The sequence below is a fragment of the Dryas octopetala genome, chromosome 7, assembly GCF_963921425.1.
Source record: "Dryas octopetala chromosome 7, drDryOcto1.1, whole genome shotgun sequence".
Taxonomy (NCBI): domain Eukaryota; kingdom Viridiplantae; phylum Streptophyta; class Magnoliopsida; order Rosales; family Rosaceae; genus Dryas; species Dryas octopetala.
In genome coordinates, this window is record NC_141372.1 from 2,610,293 (window position 1) to 2,630,317 (window position 20,025).

Here is a 20,025-nt window from a genome sequence, read left to right on the forward strand (position 1 = left end):
GCCTCCAAGCAATCTCTCTCTCGCTCTCTACGGTTTGATGCTACCTCTCCTCTCAGATTTCGTTTCAGTGAAGCATTACTACAAGCGCCTTGTGGTGCAAAATCTATATCTGATGGGTTCGTGAACTCTGCTCGACTCTATCTTTGCCGCCGATGAGGAATGTCTTTGCTTCTCTCAAGCGTCACCGTCGTGTCACTCTGCTTTCCCACGGTACCACTCCTGACTTTCTGCTTAGCTCGCTCTGTCACTTTCATTTTACTGCTTTTTGATTTTATATCTTTTCTGCTTGGTTGATGTGAAAATGAGGAACATAATAGTATTCATCAAAACCCAATTGCTTGTTTCTTAGTTTGTCGATTTATTACTTAATTATATTGACAAATTGCCTCATTAAGTCCTGACTGGTGATAAATTGGGTTTTTTTTTTTTTTTGGGTGCAGCTCTACGCCATGACAGAAATCTGGAGACCATAATACCGAAATGCCAACGATTGGGTTGTCATAAATATATCGAAATTAGATGGAAACAAGATAATTGGGTTCCATATGACTTTTTGCGACGACATTCGTAAGTTCATAATTATCTTCAGTACTGGTAATGGGAGACACTTATTTTATATTTTCTTTTAAGAATGCTTCATTTTGTTTTTCTATGCAGTTTTTCCACTAGCGTGCATGGTGAAGGTCCAACTGCTGAGTATGCAAAGTTGAGGAAAGAGTCACTGGAAAGTGAATTCGGGCATGCTCTTGGAACATATAGCTCCAAAAGTTTTAATGCTGTCTACCGTTTTGGTCCATTTTTGGCTTTGTATAGAGCAGCAATTATTTCATTTCATGTGTTGAAGTTAACAATCTGGCAATTCTTTGTCCAAGACATAAAGAAACGTGCCAGCAAGGTAATTGACAATTATTTTACGTTGCTTTCTTGATGAGATATTTTAAGTAGATTGCTATGATCTTAAATTTTTTTAGTTTTGTCATTTAAGGTTGAATGTGAGTTTTCTTTTTCTCTCTCTTGTTTTCTATTAATATGAGGTTATTGTTTATGTTATTTATACTTTGTAGTGTGTATAATTTTTCCTGGTAAAGAAGTTTCTTTTTCAGGATTTGGTAATTAGTTATGCTTTTGATTTCCCATTGGCCAGTTAATATTTTATCCTCTTTGCATGGAAGCTTTGAATGTGAAGATACTAAGAATTCTCTCATTTTGAACTTTGCTCTTATGGGTACTAAGGTTCCATAAATGTGATGCTGTGACTGTCTTGTTACTCATGTACAAGCACTACGATCTGAAACCTCGACTTCTGATAACCTCTCGGGCAAACAGTAGACTATAAAATTTGTGGTTCCCATTTATTTGGTTATCACGTAGATAGTTCTCTTCATTCTTCCTCCTAGGGGGGAAATTCCTTGCTTATGCTTTTGCTGAGAAGCAAACAAGGAACTGTTTAAAATTTAATGAAACTTTAATGTGATCTATTGCAGTTTCGTGAAACTCTTATCCAATTGGGGCCTTTCTACATCAAGGCAAGTCACTTTCTTTGTTGTGAAAATTTCAAGATACTTTTTTGTTTTGAATGAGCATTAACATCTAAATGAATGCAAATCTTATATGATCTTATATTCTTTTAATTGCGCATTGGCAAGATGTACCTAGTTTAACCAAATTATGTTTGAATTTACAGCTTGGGCAGGCTTTGAGCACTAGGCCAGATATACTACCACCTGTGTACTGCCAAGAGCTTGTTAAGTTACAGGTTACTAGCTTTCTTTGTTCCATGAGCCCCCTTGCTAGCGGGTCATGTTATTAAATGTTATATATAGCTTCCACTGAGATACATCTCATTGCTTAATTTTTATTGATTTTTTTTTTATATGACAGGATCAAATACCCCCATTTCCAACGCATGTTGCAATTAAATCTATTGAGTCCCAGCTCGGTGTTCCCATTTCAGAAATTTTTTCTGATATCAGCCCTGAGCCTATTGCAGCAGCATCCCTAGGGCAGGTCTATAAAGGTTAGAGAGTTCTTTTTAAATAGTCATATGCTTTTTTTCCCCCCAGATGTGCATGTCTTCTAGATGTTCTTGTTTAATTTTCAAAAATGGATGTTTGTTGGAAACTCAAGCTGAATGGTTTATTTTATTTTATTTTTTTTATTATTTCAAGTTTTGCAGCTCACTTGCACACTGGGGAGCTGGTAGCCGTTAAAGTTCAAAGGCCTGGTATGTCACTTTCATTAACCCTTGATGCCTTGTTATTTCATATGATTGGGGGCCAGTTAAAGCGATTTGCCAAGGCTCGCAAAGATCTATTAGTAGCAGTGAATGAGATGGTGAGTGTTCTGGATTTCATCTCTAAATCTCCATTATGTCTAAATATCTAGACTTTTTTTATCTTATTATAGGGTCTACATATATAGATGTGGTCACAACTATATGTTTTCCAAGCAGTAATTGTCATAAAAACAGAGAAGTTTTCGCTTCCATATGCTGTCATTGTTCCCCAACAGTAGGGTTTTCCCCCTGTGTTTCCATTTTCTTTGATCACCTTAAAGTTCTTTGTTATGATGTTGTCAATGCACACGATGTTGATCATCTTATGGTCTCTCTGGAGTCAACAGGTGAGGCACATGTTTGATGAAATTGATTACATCCTAGAGGCAAGCAATGCTGAGCGTTTTGCTTCTCTCTATGCTTCATATCCACGTAAGTTTTTTTGCACTTGTAACAGCGCAAGGTGTTCATTAGATACAGAAGTCATTTTATAATGCTGGAGCTCTGTCTCTTACGCGAATACTGCTGTCATAATTTATATTGTTCTCACCAGTGTTAGGACATATTCTCTTCTAGGAACATTCTGTATTGAATTTTTGTCCAGAATATGCCTAAACATCTTTACCTGTTCCTCATGTTTAGCGCTTTTAACCCCCTTTTTACAATATGTGGCATCCAGCCAGTTTTGTTTGAAACTTTTTTCAAGTCTGTTATTTGAGGATGCTATTTTTTTTTCTGCTTTGCCATCTATTGTCTTTTTCAGAAAAATAGCCATTGGGAGAATAATTAAGCATGATTTGGATTTTCGTTTACAGGAATTAATTATATCACAAATGTTGGTGCATAGGTTATTTTAAGGAGCTTATAAGCATTCCATGATAATTACTCTGATACACCAAATGGGAATTATGTGTAAAATATGTTTTATACGAGAACTTGCCATATGTCTAATTTTCTACCAAGGGAGCTATTATATTAGTAGAACTTTCTCTATGATTGACAGGTGATGGGCAAAAGGATGATGGTAAGCCTACAGCTGGGAAAACACTTAAACATAAAGAGGCAAACTGTATAAAAGTTCCAAAAATATATTGGGACCTTACACGTAGGGCTGTGCTTACAATGGAGTGGATTGATGGAATTAAGCTTACAGATGAAATTGGCCTACAGAGGGCCTGTCTGAACAGAAAAGAACTAATTGACCAGGTACTTGGCAGGAATCTCTCCACATCTATGTGCAGTGGCAATTTTTTAATTTTTTGTTTTTCCACTTGTGACACTTTTAGAAATTGGGCAATGGATTACAGCAAAAAGAGTTTAATAATTGAATGAGAATGATTAAATTATGAATTTCTAGGTTAAAGAAACCTAGAAAAGTTCATATCTGATTTCATTTATTAGATAGGCGAAGTTACTAAAATGAGACTTAAAAGAACTTTTATACTTGGTACATGTTAAAAGAACTTTTATTAAAAAGTCACATATTAGTTACACGACTATTTAATTGACTTGGAACAAAACAATTGGTCTGTATTCTATATTAATAAAATAATATGAAACAAAATGGAAGTCGCTCATATCATTAAGTTAATGAACTAGACAAATGATAACTAGTGGACTGGTTCAAAGGCTTATTGGGCTTGCTCGGGCTTAGAAGTCTCCTTAGATGCTCTTGCATCAACTTGTGTGGAACATGAGTGAGTAGTTGTATCTTAGGTACTAATATTGTTTATAATTTGCCTGTGTTATTATTAAAATTCTTATCTTTTTTTTTTTTTTTTTTTTTTTAAATCTCTCCTAGGGATTATACTGCTCTTTGAGACAATTGCTTGAGGTGGGATTTTTCCATGCTGACCCACATCCGGGTAACCTTGTTGCTACTGATAGTGGTGCTCTTGCGTATTTTGATTTTGGAATGATGGGTGACATTCCTCGACATTTTCGTGTGGGACTCATTCAAGTGGTAAGAACGGTTGAATTATTATTAACTCAGGGCACAAGTTTAAATTGTTGTCATGCGTATAGCTCAAGTTTTTCTTCATATAATTGACAAAAATGTATTTATCGCATTTTTCTAGTGTAAAAGTATGCATGCCCGTTCCTCCCTTCCAATCTGATAACCTTCTAGTGATGTCAACCCAATTGTTGGGTTGCATCGGAGGTTTGGGAACAAAACTAGGAGGATGGTTTGAATGGCTGGAAAGAAACAGTCGCACCACTGGATTGAGTGGCTGCTATATTTTACTAATCTAGCTCTGTTATGAATGTATAGCTCTTCTTGGTTCAATTTTCTTTTCCCACCTCTATACTTGAATTTTTTTAATTTTTAAATTGCAATTGCTACCTCGCGGGTTGCATCCTCTTTGATGTTTTATTAAATTTCTTATATGTATACAGTATTATCAAAATTTCATATTTGGTTGCCTTATTGATAGTTTCTCATCCTGCCATGTAGTTTGGTGTTTTCTCCTCATTTTGTGTATGATGGTGCTAAATTTTGGTTCCTTTGAATTTTCTTTTGCTTATGTGTTGGTTGATAAATTTCTGTTTCTTTCAGCTTGTGCACTTTGTTAATCGTGACTCACTGGGTTTGGCAAAGGACTTTCTTTCTTTGGGATTTATTCCTGAAGGGGTTGATATACAGTCAGTTTCAGATGCATTGCAAGCAGTTTTTAGTTACCGGACTAGACAATCTCAAGATTTCCAGGTTTGTTCTTCATCTCTTGTATATATACATGTAGAGCATAGTTTTGGCTATCTGATCTCTTCAAATTATTGGTTTTGTTTATAGAAATCAACTTAGGGTTACTAGGACATTACAAGTTATTCCGTCTCTTAGGTTTGTGCAACAGCTAACTGGGTTTTTTATGAACTTGATGTCCTCTTGTTTTGCTTCTCTCCTTGTTAGACACTTCTCCAGTAAAATCTATGGGAACAAAGTATGTCCTTGATTTAATTCTTGCAATGGATTCTAGGGAATAATGGACCAACTATACGATGTTATGTATGAATTTAACTTCTCTCTTCCTCCGGATTATGCCCTGGTGATAAGGGCACTGGGATCACTAGAGGGCACTGCCAAGGTTCTGGATCCTGATTTCAAAGTTGTTGAGAGTGCTTATCCTTTTGTGATTGGAAGACTTCTGGCTGACCCAAACCCTGATATGAGAAAAATTTTAAAACAACTTCTCATACGTGACGATGGATCCATAAGGTGGAATAGGCTAGAACGCCTGGTAGGTTTACTAATCTCTTTATTGCTGTCAATCTATCATACTTCATGGATACATAGAACCATACCTTTGTACACAACTACAAAGATACATATGTATTTTCATGTGTGTAGTTTTAGAATGTGCATTAAACTTTACATTTTTGTTGTATCTGCATGATGAGGATTCCAATTTAAATGAATTTGCAGATTAGCTTACACGCTTTGAATTTGTAATATTAACCTGGTAACTGGTTATACATTTCCATAGATACATGTAAATTTATATAGTGAGGACTCGTGTATCTGGGCTAAAGTGTCGGAGGAGTTTAGGACCCCAATTTGTACAACAGATAATTCTTGTGCCCCCTTTTCTTTGGCACAGAGGGCGTAGTTGAGTATTGTTCACATTTTGGGATGAGTGCATATCATTCCTTTTAAATTGAAGATATTCCCCATCACTAGCTTTTTTGAAAATTTTTAATTAGTCAAGCATTTGTATTTCTATCTACTTTCAATATTTTTATCAGGCATCTATATCTTGTTCCAGATTGCAGCAATATCTGAACAGTCGTCTGAGTTTGCTGGGGAGTCCACTAATTCAGAGGAGAGTACTCCAAATCCTTTGAGAAGGGAATCATTTGACATGCATGCTGTTGTTTCTGCCACTGAAGATCTTTTCCACTTCATTCTCTCTGAGAAGGGTCAGAGGGTGCGTGTATTCCTTATTCGGGATATAATTGCTGCAGCTGATGCTTTTCTTCACGATGAGGTTGTTGGTTGCATTCTCAATGAGAAGCCTGCAAACAGAGACACGTTTGAGTCTGAGGTTGTCTTAAATTTCTCCTGAGCTATCACACAGTTGAGATATTATTACAAGCGCTTCAGGATGGTGTTGGTTACTTACGTGTTATTTCCCTGTTTTTGCAGGGACACGCCATGCTCATGAGGGTTGTGAATGGGTTTCAGTATCTCTCTCAAGCTGTAAAGTTGGCCCCAGAGGTGTGGACATCAATGTTTATACGCATGGCCTTTACACCCAAGGTTCATAGTTTTACTTTAGTCATTGTTCAATCGCTAATCATTCATTTTAGCCGCGAAGTCCCAGAAACTACTTTTGTTTGTATATCTAGACTTATGCACAAGATGGCTAAAAACCGCAGCTCTAGTGAATTATGACATTAATATTTTTCTTTTTCGAGTTTTTTCACAACCCATTTTTTCTTTTTTCCTTACAAAATTGTATATACTGTAAGCAGTACTTCACACTCAAAATGAAAGGGGAGAAAGATACCAAGCAGTAACTTTGTTTTGCAGTGAAGTTGAAGATTTTGTTTGAAACTTTCTGTCTTTCTATCAAAACCTCTTTCCTTTTCTTCTTTGTTTATGGAGATATACACAACTCTCTACCATTCATATCTTACAGGCCACCAGCCTCATTCCCTTGTGAGAAGGGAATTAAGGGGAACCAGAAAAAGATTAGAAAACCTGAAAGCTCTCATTTATTGTGAATGACCTTTCTTACTCAATACAAATATATACATATTTTGATGATGTGAGGGGCCGTGAATTTTCTTTTGGAATATTAGCAAAAACTTGACAATATTAGTGCATCAGTTTCTCTTACGATTATAGACAAATACTCTGCAAGAGTGATTTTGGATACTGGAAAATGTTTATATCTATATATATATATATATATATATTGATTTCATGCCCATTACTCACTGGCTTTGTCAGTGGATTCAATGAGTCCATCTCTTTGGAGTTCAGTTATACTATGTCATTGTGTTTTTGTCCTCGTCCGTTTGGATTGTTTCGGATTTATAGATAGATAAACTATGGAGTTGGAACTGGATATTTTTTTTTATAAATAAAATGGATGATGGATGAGTGGATGACATATTATTTGACATTTTTATACTTTCGTATTGAATATTTAGTGACACTGACACAAGATTCAAAGTGGGTTTTGTTTATACTGTGGGCTATTAGAAACAAAATTAGTCGTTGAGGTTTAGAGCAATTCACAATAAAAAAATAGAAAAAAAATAAAAATACAATATATATAAGTTGTGATCCATGCCATTACAGTTGTAATGCATAATATTAACACTTAGCGGCCTCTCAGGAAAGCATATGGGTTACTTAAGTTTTTTTTTTTGTTTTTGGTCGAAAGGTTAGACTACTTAGTTTAGAATTTAGATTCCCTTACCTCATTTTTCAGACTTCATTTTTTAATATCAAATCACCAATTAAGATGAGTATTTTTGCTTAAAAAATTAATGTCTCGTTTGGCATTATTTTTAAAATTGTCAAAAACGTTTTTATTAATAATGAACGCATTTTTGGTAGCATTTGACATGAATAGATAAAAATGTTTATGAATTATAAAAGTGTTTTTAAATAATTTTTTGAGATCAGGTGCTTCTTTAGAAAATACTTCAAGTGTTTAGTATGAAGTATTTAGAATTTTTATAAAAATTTATTTATGTTTATGAGAAGAAACACTTCTAGCAAAAACGCTATTGAACATAAGCATTTTTAAGAAGCAATGTCGTACACGTGAAGGAATTAGCTATGCACAAACGAGCACCATAAATAATTAAGACGAGTCTTAAAAATATAAGAATAAGAGCTTATTTGACAGTGCTTTTTGAATGCTTAAAAGTGCTTTCAAATAGTCAAAAACGTTTTTACTTACGTTTGACAAAAAAATTAAAGGTGCTTTTAGATTATAAAAGCACTTGGAAGCGTTTTCTGGTAAAGCACCGTAGGTACTTCTTTAAGAAGCGCTTCCAAGTATATTTACAAGAAACATTTGGATTTTTTTTCTTAAAAAAATATGTATTTTTAATAAAAACACTTCCAATGAAAGCGCTTCTAAATAAAAGTGCTTCCTACAAAAGCACCCCCAAATGGCCCCTAAATCTGGCTAAGGAATGAGCTAGTTATTTGATTAATTACTTGATACACGTGTAATTTCTTATTGACTAAGTAAGCACTGAATAATTTAGACGAATCTTAAAAATATATGAAAAATGAAACAATAGACTTCGTAGAAATGATATTCTAAGTAATTTATCATAAAAATCATCATTCTTCTCATCAATTTTTATAGGGTCTAGAAATTTCTGCATTAAATGACAATTAAAAACTGCTTGTTTAATTAGTTTGAAGGTTTGACTAGGGTGACTAATCAATTGAAAGAGAGTGAGAGAGAATTGTCTCAATTTGTTTTGTTGGTCAAAGATAGAGTTGTCTCTATCTATCCAGAACTTTCTTGTGTGTGTAATTACTTCTTTATACTGATTTGGTTGATCACTTGATCAGTTCCTTGTTAAGGTTTGAAGAGTATTTACTTTGTTTAGAAATTCATTTTCTTAAAAAAACAGTTTTCTTAGGCAATGATAACTTTAGAAAAGTCCTCTCAAAGATGCATAAACTCATCATAATAATAAAAGGCAAAAATAAACACTAGTTCATTGTTTCCAATTCCATTGCTATTTATTTTCTTGTGTAATTTTTGGCATTCATTGACTCGGCCTCATGCTGTGGCGACGCGCGCGACTCGCTCCTCTCCCACCACAATTAGTATGAACCCAACAAAACTAACAAAACACCATCATTAGTAATTGTTTATTAATTCTCTTAATTATAATTTTACGATTTTTTTTTTTAATCTTGAAATTAGCTGTTGAATTTTTGAAGTTGTAATTATTGCTTCTTCTGCTTGCGTTGCGTTGCTCAGACTGAAACCAAATATAGAACAGAATCCGCTTTGGCCTCTCTCTCTCTCTCTCTCTCTCTCTCTCTCTCTCTCTCGTCCTTTTGTTCCTTTGAAACCTTTTATTTCTCTCTCTCTCTTTCCCTTTCTCCTTCTATGGCATTTCATTCCCTCCTCCTTTCTTCAGGTATTTCTCTCTCTCTCTCTCTCTCTCTCTCTCTCTCGTCCAATTATTCGTTTCCATGGCGTTTGTTATTACATTGATGAACATCAAGATCCAGTTACTCGGTAATTTTCATTTTTAATTTAATTTTGGCTTGATATGCAGGTTCAACTCTGTCATTTATGACTTAGAGATGATCCTTAGGTGATTTGAGCTACATACGTGTTCAACAACAATAGGTCGTTTCGTTCATACAATCGGCTCTATATATATAGCAATTACTGTAGCTGTTTTAATTCAATATCTCACTCTGGACAAAGACAAAAGAAGTGGGCAATTTGGAAATACAAGCAAAAACATGGGTTATCTCAATGCTGTTTTGACATCTTCAAGCCAAGTTCATGCTGATGACGCACCCGTAAGCGGCGGGGGCCTCAGGTAATTTATTTAATTCTCCGTTTTATAACTTTTTCGTTCGGATCTAAAGTTATTTTAATTGGTAGTTTGTTTATGAAATAGCTTGATTTATTTTACTAGAGTTTGTTTGATCTTTTTTCGTATATGGTAAGTGTGTATATTGAGTCCAATGTGTTTTATAATTTCTATTTAGGCATTCATGTTGAGGAGCTTAGATGGTTTCTTCTATTTCATGTATTTATTATGATTTGTGAACCATGGGTACATTAATTGTCTGATTGAGCCCTCCAGGAAGTGATTCTCAATTTGGGTTTTTTCTTATCTCATCCGTAAGTCAATTTTGGTGCGTAATTTTTGTTCATGATAAGACCTTTGTTTTTCTGGTCCTGATGATATGTTGTTTTGGGAAAATTTTGATTGATTTGGTTGTTCCACTAATCCTGTAAGATATGATATATCTCAGTTTAATTGAGTAAAGGGGGATTGAATTTATTCATCCATAATTTTAAAAATGTTAAGAAAACAAGACAGAGAAGACATGACATGCATGACCAGAAAAACTTGTAATTAGTGTTTTGTCATGTCGAGCTGAAATTTGTAATTTATGTTTGTCGTGTCGAGCTGCAACTTGTAATTTATGTTTTGTCATGTCGTGTTGGGCAACACCCTTGTTGGTACATCTTACTTAATTACGGTTTGTCGTGTTCGGCATTGACAAACATCATGGTGGTGCAAATTATTACTTTGTTTTGCCTGTTTGCTGGATCTTCCAAACATTAATGTCTTGAATTTTGTGATTGAGCATATGCTGAAAAAGCTTTCCATAGGCATTGTGATTGTGCAAAAAATACCAATTCTCTTTTTCTCTAATGTGTGTGTGAGTGAGTGTGGAACTCATACTGGAAACATGTAGCTCATAACCTACTTTTCTAGAAAGTCATGGTTAATTCCATTCACGCATTCATCCCTGCAAGTTGGTTCTTTAATGGTGCATTGGAGTTGGATGTTGATATTCAGCTTTTAATCCTTGGGATTTGTCTGACATTAAGTATGATGTTAAATGTGGCAACAGTCAGAATGGAAAGTTCAGCTATGGATATGCAAGCTCTCCGGGGAAAAGGTCTTCTATGGAAGATTTTTATGAGACAAGAATTGATGGCGTTGAAGGAGAAGTAGTTGGTCTCTTTGGAGTTTTTGATGGTCAGTCTCTCTCTCTCTCTCTCTCTCTCTCTCTCTCACTCTCCCCCTCCCATACGCACGCGCAAGTCCACTTGGATAAGTGAATAGGTCATGTTTGTTATGGGATTTGTAGACAATTATGCTGATGCCTATGAGTGTGTGGTTATGTATTCTTATCTTTGTTAATTTACATCCTTCTAGTGTCGGTATAGTCTTCATTTATTTTCTCTGTTTTTCTGTCTCATTTACCGATACTAGGAATTTTATTTTCACCTACACATTCTATTTGGCTTTTTATAGATATCAACAATGAGCACAATCGATCTATTGTAGTTGGTATATGAATATGTAAATTTAATGTTGAGTGGATTCGGCTTTGTGTCATTGAGTTCTCACTCCCTTGATCCACTTGTCAGTTTAATCTTGGGCTGTTGAGCTATTCTAGCTGGACAGTGGAATTTTGTTCTTTGGCACACTGTGATGGTGATCTTCCTACCGGCTGAACCTTTGTGGCCCTCTTTTGTGGTACTTCAAGCTCCACATGCTTAATCCACTTTAAACCGCTAATCAGACTTGGATATATTTTTATGGAGTAGCAACTCTGTTGTATTTCCATCTGGTTTGACTGTATATGTATTCATTCTTTCTATTTTTCTCCTGTTAGTAGTGTAGAGTTCATGTGCTATTGGCTGGTTCTTCATGCATAAGTACATTTGTACATAAGCATACTCACACAGAAAACATATATTCATATTCTGTATGTATATATTTAAACATTTATATCATTATCCTCATATACTTGCATACCTTGGGAAAGAAGAAGATATATGACACGGCAAAATTCTGTGTTATGATTAAATCAGGACATGGGGGTGCACGTGCTGCTGAATATGTCAAGCAAAATCTTTTTAGTAATTTGATCAGTCATCCAAAGTTCATTTCTGACACCAAATCTGCTATAGGTTTGTCACTTCTTACCTGTAACCAGTAGCTTTATAGTTGCTTTCTATCAATGCTTAAGAATTTCCTACTTTTGAATAAAATAACAGTGTTTAAAATTAAATTTTTTCTGTGCCTGCAGCTGATGCATACAGCCATACAGACTCGGAATTTCTGAAATCAGAAAATACTCAGAACAGAGATGCCGGGTCAACTGCTTCCACTGCGATCCTGGTTGGTGATCGTTTGCTTGTCGCAAACGTTGGGGATTCCAGGGCTGTGATATGCAGGGGTGGAAATGGTAAGACTTTGGAGATTGTCTCCACTCAGTTGTGATGTTAGCATAATAATTGCATCAAAGACTACGAGCTTGGGTGTTGAAGGGACTTTTGTGTCTTGTGTTTAGTGAGGTGGGCTAACCTCTAGAGAGAGAGATTCAATGAATGATATCTTAGCTCTTTAGTGGTAGCACATTTTTTGACCCATAAGGATATGGATTTTTCAACTTTATGCTTATGGAGAATTTTATTGTCGTTTCATGGTTCCATAATATTCTCTTGTCATATCCCGCAGCTATAGCTGTTTCAAGAGATCACAAGCCAGACCAAACTGATGAGCGGCAACGGATTGAGGACGCGGGAGGCTTTGTAATGTGGGCTGGTAAGGTTTCTCAATGATTGTTTTAAAGATTTATCATAATATGGCAGTCGCATGCGTTCTTGATGATGGAGATCATAACAGGAACTTGGAGAGTTGGAGGTGTTCTCGCTGTTTCTCGTGCATTTGGTGATAGGCTGTTGAAGCAGTATGTTGTTGCTGATCCCGAAATTCAGGTTTGATTGTTAGTGTTGATACTTGATAGTCAGTACTGATGTACATAAAGTGATTTAAGTTCATTCTAACAATTACAGTAAATATTAGAGATTATTATAGCCTAATTAAGTAAACTGAAATTTAAGATATGTTGGGACAGGGGGACAAAAAGGAAAAGAAAAAGGAAGGATTCATTGTCATTACCTTTTTGTGTCTGATGCACAAACACATTTAGTGTTAAAGGATGTATTTTGTTTTGTGGTAAACATGGTTCTCATAAAAATTTTATAATTCTCATGATTTATGCTGATCTCTGACCCTGAGAATATAAAAACCTGCATTTTGATTTATCTGACTAGGTTTCACTGTTTATTATCAGTGGCAGTCCTATGTGATATCAAGTCCCTGTTTAAATGAGATAATTTACTCTCAAACAATTGGTTGATTTGTATTGCCTTATGCTTTTCATTGCCTGCTTCCATCTCCAGCTTTTCTGCATATTTTGTTGAGTAACTTGTTTTATTTCGGCAGGAGGTAAAGATTGACAACTCTCTTGAGTTCCTTATCCTTGCAAGTGATGGACTGTGGGATGTTGTCACCAATGAGGTTTGCCATGATTTTCCATTTTATTTACCCGTGTACTTTTTGTCCATGGGCTTGGGCATGGTGGAAGGTGAATGACACCGTGCCTTTGGAGCAGTAAACTTTTTGTTTTTTATTCCACTACTTGACCAGCCAAACCGTTACCATTCCTTCTGAGTAAACAAATTGGATCTCTGTCCTTTGTGCTTCTTTTGCTGGGTTTATATGGTGTTGTCACAATTTGCCAATTGATTAGATGACTTGGTATGGCGGTTAACAACCTTCTGACCCTGAGTGATTCTTTACGTTTTTTCCAGGAGGCTGTTGCAATGATCAAACCAATTCAGGACCCAAAGCAAGCAGCGGAGAGGCTAATGCAGGAAGCATATCAGAGAGGGAGTGCAGATAATATTACCTGTGTTGTTGTTCGTTTCTTGGCTAACCAAGGTGGGTCCTCGCGAAACAGTTCTGGGTAGGCACCTTTTCCTGCTCAAAGTAAGGAGCTTGGACTCCTACCAGATTGGTAGGAAGTGGGGTGCAATAAAATTCAGTGGTTAATAGTGTTCTAGAAAATCTATGGTAGTTTTGTACTTTACAAGGATAGAGACATGGTTTCGACCAAAAAAAAAAAAAAGAGACATGGTAAAACTTATCAGGCTGCTATTGATTTGTGTATTACACTACACGTCTTCAGCCTCTAGCATAGAATTGTATGTGAGTTTTTAGCTCTTGTACTTACTTGGGTGGTAAGTTAGCAGATATGTCAAAGTGTTTGTAAAGTGTACTTCTCGTTTCGTTTTCTGTAAATCTAGTGTTATTTGTTATATTGTGTTATTTGCAAGGAATAAAATTTCGGGTTTTGAGGAAATGTCGACGAAAAATTTTGAAGATTTTTAAATTTCGACAGAAATTAGACGGAAACTACGGAAATTGTTATCAAAACACTGAAATTTTGAATGAAACTTTACTATATGTTTATTTAACATATTATCTACTATATTGATAAAAAACATTGAAGCAATCAAATTATATAGTAGATCTCATGTGATATAAGATGAATATAATGCACGCTGAAGTCAAATACTATTAAAAAAATAGTTCACTAATTAATAATTACATAAATTTGATTGAACAAATACTTTAAAGCTTGTGTAATTTATTTTCCAGTTTTTCATAAATGAAAAGAACTTTTCAGAACTTTAGATTGTTGTTTGTGCTTGTTTGAAATTGTTCCATTATTACTTTCATTAGAAATTTCAAGAACGAAATTCTTTGAAGGGGGATAGATTGTGAAACCCCTTTGAAGGGGGGTAGATTGTGAGACCTCGTATTTTTCCAAGTTTTATTTTGAAAAATATTTGAAATATTTTAAAAATTTATTTGAGAAATACAATATTTTAGATTAATTTTATAATTTTTGTTTTACATTAGTTTAACCCGTTTTTTGACTTTTGAACTATTGGACTTTTGACTTCAATTTGTGGCTTGTTAGAAAGGTCTCGAACACACAAACATGTGAGTGCAAACTGTGCATCAATCGGAATTACGATTTGAAATATATGAGCATTTGAACTGATGGATATTTTTGTAAATTTATAAACATAAATTTTAAAAACTCAAAATCAAATTTTTTATGTTAATTTCTCTCTCCACATTATTATTCACGCAAACCCACTACCCACTACCCACCATCCACCACCCACCACCTGATCTCATTCTCTCTTCTCTCTCCTTCATTTCTCTTTCTTTTTTCTTCCTTCTCTTTTTTCTTTCTTTTTTTTTTCTTCTTCCTTTCTCTCATTTCCTCCTTCAGTAACTCCATGTCTGTGCCGACCACCAGCCCACCCTCATCTCTTTTTCCCTGCTCTCGCCCCCTGCCGCCGAAACCCACCAAAACCCAGCCCCTCCTCTCTTCCTCCACATCTTCAGCTCCTCCCAAATCGCAACCTCCCCAAAACTCAGAAATCTTACCCAACCGAAAACTTCGCCGAAATTATCGAAATTCAGACAAAATTTTTTTGGTTTAGTGTTAAAATTTTCATACCTCAATTTCGTCGAAATTTTCGAAATTTAAATCCTTGGGACTTATTTGTTATATTAACTTATTTGATGAAGGGCTGGACTTAATGGACGGCTTGTAATTCAAGTGTTAGAACTCCTTTTTCGTGTCAGTAAACTTTGTTTTCTCGTTTACAACATTTTTATGAATTTTGATCATCTACTTATTTTGGCTATCCTTTAACTTTTAATCTGAATGGTCTATTTAAAACTTAGGAGTGTTCTCATTTTCTTTAGGATTTAGTAACATTCAAAAACACCTCCGAAATTCTGAATTTCTTCCAATGAATCATTTGGATTAAAAATCAAGGATAGCCAAAGAGAGGATCGGGATCTCAATTTTATAGGAAGATTGGAGAGTGCTAAAGAAAAAGCATGATGAAACACAGATTTTGATCCTCTGCCTTCAGAAGTTTAGAGGGTGTGCTGTTGCATGCCTTTCATAAAACCATGCTCATCCAAAAAATCCAATGGTTAAAACATGGCCACATCTATTCTCCTTCAAAAAAATTAAAAATCTGAAAAAAACAATAAAAATAAAAATAAGAAAACCCACCCAGCCTCCATCCCCACCCCCTCCCCTTTCTTCCGGCGGCCGCTTCGGACGCCAGCCACCCCTCCTCTCTCTCTCTCTCTCTCTCTCTCTCTCTCTCTCTCTCTCTCTCTCTCTATATATATATATATATCTTTCTTTTTCATCCACCTCATCCCCTCCCCACAAAAGAAAACAGAACAAACAAAAGAAAAGACAATGAAATACTAAATAAAATAAAACTATTATTTTGATTTACTCTCCATCCTCACTATTACCCAGCTGGCCAGCTCTTTATAATTCTCTATTTCTCTCCCCAACCCACCAACCCATACTAGCAAAAAATTAAAAAAAAGAAACTAAACCCCCAACCCATCCATACATTCTCTCTTTAAACTTTATACTTCTCACTACGACACTAATAGTTCCAATCCTCATATAATTCCTAAATATACCTAGTCTTAATGGCTTGTGATAGATGAAAAAAAAAAAAAAAAAAAACATTTTTTGAGCATAGAGATGGAGGACTCAGAAACGTTGAAGAATTTCGGCAAGGCATGCATGTTGCCATTACGCACGACGAGCGAACCAAATTGTTATCCTCATCGTCCTCATTTCTACACTCTCCACAAAATAAACTAGAAAAAAAAAAAAAAAGAGGAAGAGAAAGAGATGGTTCACAATTCATTGAAACGATGGCTGTTTCTTTTCTGACTTGTTGTGTTGCTGAGCCTTGGGGCTTTATAGTCTCTTTAGTCTTTGCTAAACTTAATTTAATAATGGAAGTCGGCTGCAATTGACATATCCTCTGTCTTGCTTACCACGGCTTTAATGAACACGTATTTATACATATATAATACAAGAAAAGTAGAAGTAGGGATCAATATTCAAATTCAACCGAGTGCTCACCACCAAGGCATTGAGTAATAAAGCATAATTTGGGTTAATTGTTTAATCAAAAAGTGTAATTTACCCAAGCTTAACCAACTAATTGTTTATTGATTCGCTAATTTAATACAAATCCGAAACATTCAAGAATTTCAGCTAGGCATTAATGTTGCCATTACGCACAACCAGCGAACCTAATTGTCACCCTCATCGTCCTCATTTCTACACTCTCAACGAAATAAACTAGAGATTGAAAAAAACAGAGATAAAAATGAAAAAGAAAAAGAAAAAGAAAAAGAAAAATGAAGAAGGAGAATGTGTTGTAATGACATGTGTTGGCAGTGTTGCACTTGTGTTGCTAAGCCTTGGGCTCTATTATTTAATGGAGTGTAGTGTCTCTCTAGTCTTTGCTCAGCTTAATTAATTGATAAGTGGGCCATGAATCATTTTGGGTGGGGTATAAACAGATACACTGGCTGCAGAAGCCAAAATTGACATATTATGTGCCTTGCTTACCAAGAATACATATTAATACACATATAATTACAAGAAAAGTAGATGCAGGGATCAATATTCAATTCAACTGGGTATGACCGTTATGACCAGCAGAAAAAGACAAACTACAGAAGAACACAGGCTTACAGGGTCCAGATTCTCCAAGCCCATCTTCCAGCAAGGGGCCCAATTTAGCTTAGAGATGGCCCTTAAGTATGTTGAAGCCCAACTTTAAGTTAAGGCCCAAAATTGAAAAGCTGTCTGCGTCGGCCACCGTGTTCCAGACACCTTGGATTATTCAAGAAGATTGTTAAACAGCGATATTGCCAGTCGCCACAAATCATAAATCTTCAATTTATTCGGACCATGAAAATTATTGTAAGTGATTAAAACTTAAAAGATGGAAAAACCAAATTCAAAGCGTAGACATTTCGTAACGTAACTAATCAAATCATGTTTCAAGTTTGAGTCTTGTTTCAGACTCTGTGTGAGCGAGTGAAACATACAGGCTACAGCATATTCCAAATGGAAATGCACGTCCTAGAAGTTACTCTGAATATAATATCAGTTTTGGGTTAATTGTTTAATTAAAAAGTGTAACTTGCCCAAGCTTTATCCAACTAATTGTTTATTGATTCACTAATATAATAATACTAATCCGATCCCAAAACCCAATAGCAGTCCAGATTCTGATACAGTAGACTAATAAAAAATTGCAGATCAAATCAAAGCCAGAAAGCAAAAATTCATTAACACTGCATTGCATATAACAATAAACTTGTACAAAATCGACGGTCAAGATTCCATGGATCATACAACCATATATACATACATAAAAGTTATAAAACATCAATCTGCCCCGCCGAAATGGTGTTAATACTGGTACAAGCTTAGATTAACTAAATTAATTATCAAAGAAAAAAAAGCTTATATTAACTAAAACGACGGGACGACGCCGTATCGGCAGAGACGTTCGGCTTCGATTTCCGCTTCTGAGCGCTTCGCGAACCTTCCTTTGATTCGCGGTCTCGTCTCGGCGTACGCTTTTCGCGATGCGTATCGGATGGTCTTCTCGAACTTTCGGTTCTTCCGCTTCTCTCTGTACCTCAACACCCTTGCTTCCCGATCCGCCGACGAGAGCTGCACCGCCGGAGGCGACGACTCCACGACCACCGAGCTCATCGACTTGGCGTAATGATCCGACACGTCGTTCATCGTGTGATTGCCATCTGGCACAACGCTGACGTCCAGAGACGATGATGATATCTGAGCGCAAACCAAAAAGATGAGAGAAATGCAATATTTTCTAAGCCTATGTTGAGTTACTCAGAAAATTTGAGATGAACTTACACTCTGGCTCAGACACTGAGGCTGGTAGCCATAGACGAAAGGCTTGGATCCGGAATAGTCCATTTCGAAGCAGAGGTGGTCGTTCATAAGCTGAGGCTGAACGGTCTTTCTCTGAACCGGTACAACTCCGTCCGTACCACAACTGTTCTGCTGATCCTGAGCTTCAAGTTTCGGATCCACGGGCCCGTAGTCCAGATCCAGATACGGATCCATGTCCGGGAACAGGTACTGGCCCGAATTCACATCCGGACTCTCCATTGCTGCCTTCGGGTTTGGGAGCAGCCACGAAGCAGCCTCTGCCTCTTCCCTGCTGACCTCAGTCTCTCCGTCCACGTCGGAGAAGTAACGGTCTTCGAGGAAGTTCACGACGGCGGCGCCACCAGATTTGACGGCGGGGACGTCTGAGTTGTTGGCGGCTGAGTTCACCGAGTCGTAGAAGGGCGTGACGGGGACTCGCTCGTGCCGGCGGCTGAGAGGGTTGGCGGAGTGGATGTCGCGGTCGCACGTGACGCAGAGGGCGGCGTCGTCGGCCTTGCACTTGACGTGTGCGGGAGCTTGCTCGCAGACCTCGCAGAGCCAGACGCGAGCGTGGCGCGACGCGACCTTGTTGGCCGCGTGGACCCTGGAGTCGCAGTTGACGCAGAGGAAAGCCGAGTCAGCGCGGCAGAACAGAGTCGCCGTCGCCGATTTGCACGAGTCGCACAGCTTCGATGCCATAACCTTTGTTCGCTGCACAGTAAAAGTCTGTAAGGCACTTGCGCCCTCTCTCTCTCTCTGTTTTTGTTTGTGTTTTGATTATATGTGTATGCGTCTATCTGGTGGGCCTGAGGATATCTGGGGGTTGGCAAATGAATGAGCGAAACGTGGATGAAGCTTACCCAAAAGATGGGATTGACGAGTGAAAATGCTGTGCTGTCAAACATCAATTTAGATGGAGCCCACGGGAGATGGGTCTTCGTTTGTTTCTGGGGGTTGTTTTGGCTTGGCATTTTCGCAATGTCGTGGGAGGAGCATGGGATTGTGGGGGCCCACAATAATGGTGGGGTGGGACTCACATGGGTGCGAAGCCCAAGTAGACCTTCAAATTCAGTGGACCTGTAGTAGGGTGTAGGTAGTGGAGAGAGCTGAGGAGAAAAACTTCACGAAAGATGTTACCAAAATTTATTATGTATAACTGTTATACGGTGATATAATATTACATTATTTTACATGCTTTCACATTATATGGTGATATAATATTTACAGTTTACGAATATTTGAATGTTGGGTAGTATAAAATTGGGTAAATTATAATTTAATACCTCAACTTTACTTCGGATTTCAAGTTAGTACCTCAAGTTTAAAAAGTTACATTTCAGTACCTCAACTTTCATTTTGTTACAATTACATACCTCCG

At 36.7% G+C, this 20,025-nt stretch overlaps 3 protein-coding genes across 5 annotated transcripts; 2 read left to right on the forward strand and 1 right to left on the reverse strand.

Annotated features, from left to right (window-relative positions):
• Nucleotides 1-25: 25 nt before the first annotated feature.
• On the forward strand, nucleotides 26-6,971 carry LOC147278423 (Protein kinase superfamily protein). 3 transcript variants are annotated; one of them, XM_086250306.1, is made up of 14 exons: nucleotides 26-210; nucleotides 441-567; nucleotides 658-895; nucleotides 1,485-1,526; nucleotides 1,685-1,756; nucleotides 1,882-2,017; nucleotides 2,177-2,334; nucleotides 2,623-2,707; nucleotides 3,279-3,481; nucleotides 4,077-4,238; nucleotides 4,833-4,982; nucleotides 5,251-5,511; nucleotides 6,037-6,318; nucleotides 6,417-6,967. In XM_086250306.1, exons 1-14 carry the CDS (start codon nucleotides 153-155, stop codon nucleotides 6,663-6,665), a joined length of 2,223 nt encoding a protein of 740 aa, XP_086106432.1. In that variant the 5' UTR covers nucleotides 26-152; the 3' UTR covers nucleotides 6,666-6,967. The 3 variants fall into 3 exon arrangements, with proteins under 3 accessions (XP_086106432.1, XP_086106433.1, XP_086106435.1); XM_086250307.1 differs by having other exon boundaries at nucleotides 6,037-6,315; nucleotides 6,417-6,964; XM_086250309.1 differs by lacking the exon at nucleotides 5,251-5,511 and having other exon boundaries at nucleotides 6,417-6,971.
• A 2,284-nt stretch (nucleotides 6,972-9,255) lies between these two features.
• On the forward strand, nucleotides 9,256-14,130 carry LOC147278424 (putative protein phosphatase 2C 59). The gene is made up of 9 exons (XM_086251097.1): nucleotides 9,256-9,400; nucleotides 9,542-9,814; nucleotides 10,866-10,993; nucleotides 11,836-11,934; nucleotides 12,054-12,212; nucleotides 12,485-12,571; nucleotides 12,653-12,744; nucleotides 13,256-13,330; nucleotides 13,624-14,130. The coding sequence occupies exons 2-9, from the start codon at nucleotides 9,735-9,737 to the stop codon at nucleotides 13,780-13,782; spliced, it is 879 nt and encodes a 292-aa protein (XP_086107223.1). The 5' UTR covers nucleotides 9,256-9,400; nucleotides 9,542-9,734; the 3' UTR covers nucleotides 13,783-14,130.
• Nucleotides 14,131-17,999: 3,869 nt separating this feature from the next.
• On the reverse strand, nucleotides 18,000-19,413 carry COL4 (zinc finger CONSTANS-like protein). Its single transcript, XM_086250318.1, has 2 exons — nucleotides 18,630-19,413; nucleotides 18,000-18,545 (listed from the first exon to the last, which is right to left on the reverse strand). Exons 1-2 carry the CDS (start codon nucleotides 19,344-19,346, stop codon nucleotides 18,216-18,218), a joined length of 1,047 nt encoding a protein of 348 aa, XP_086106444.1. The 5' UTR covers nucleotides 19,347-19,413; the 3' UTR covers nucleotides 18,000-18,215.
• Nucleotides 19,414-20,025: the final 612 nt, after the last annotated feature.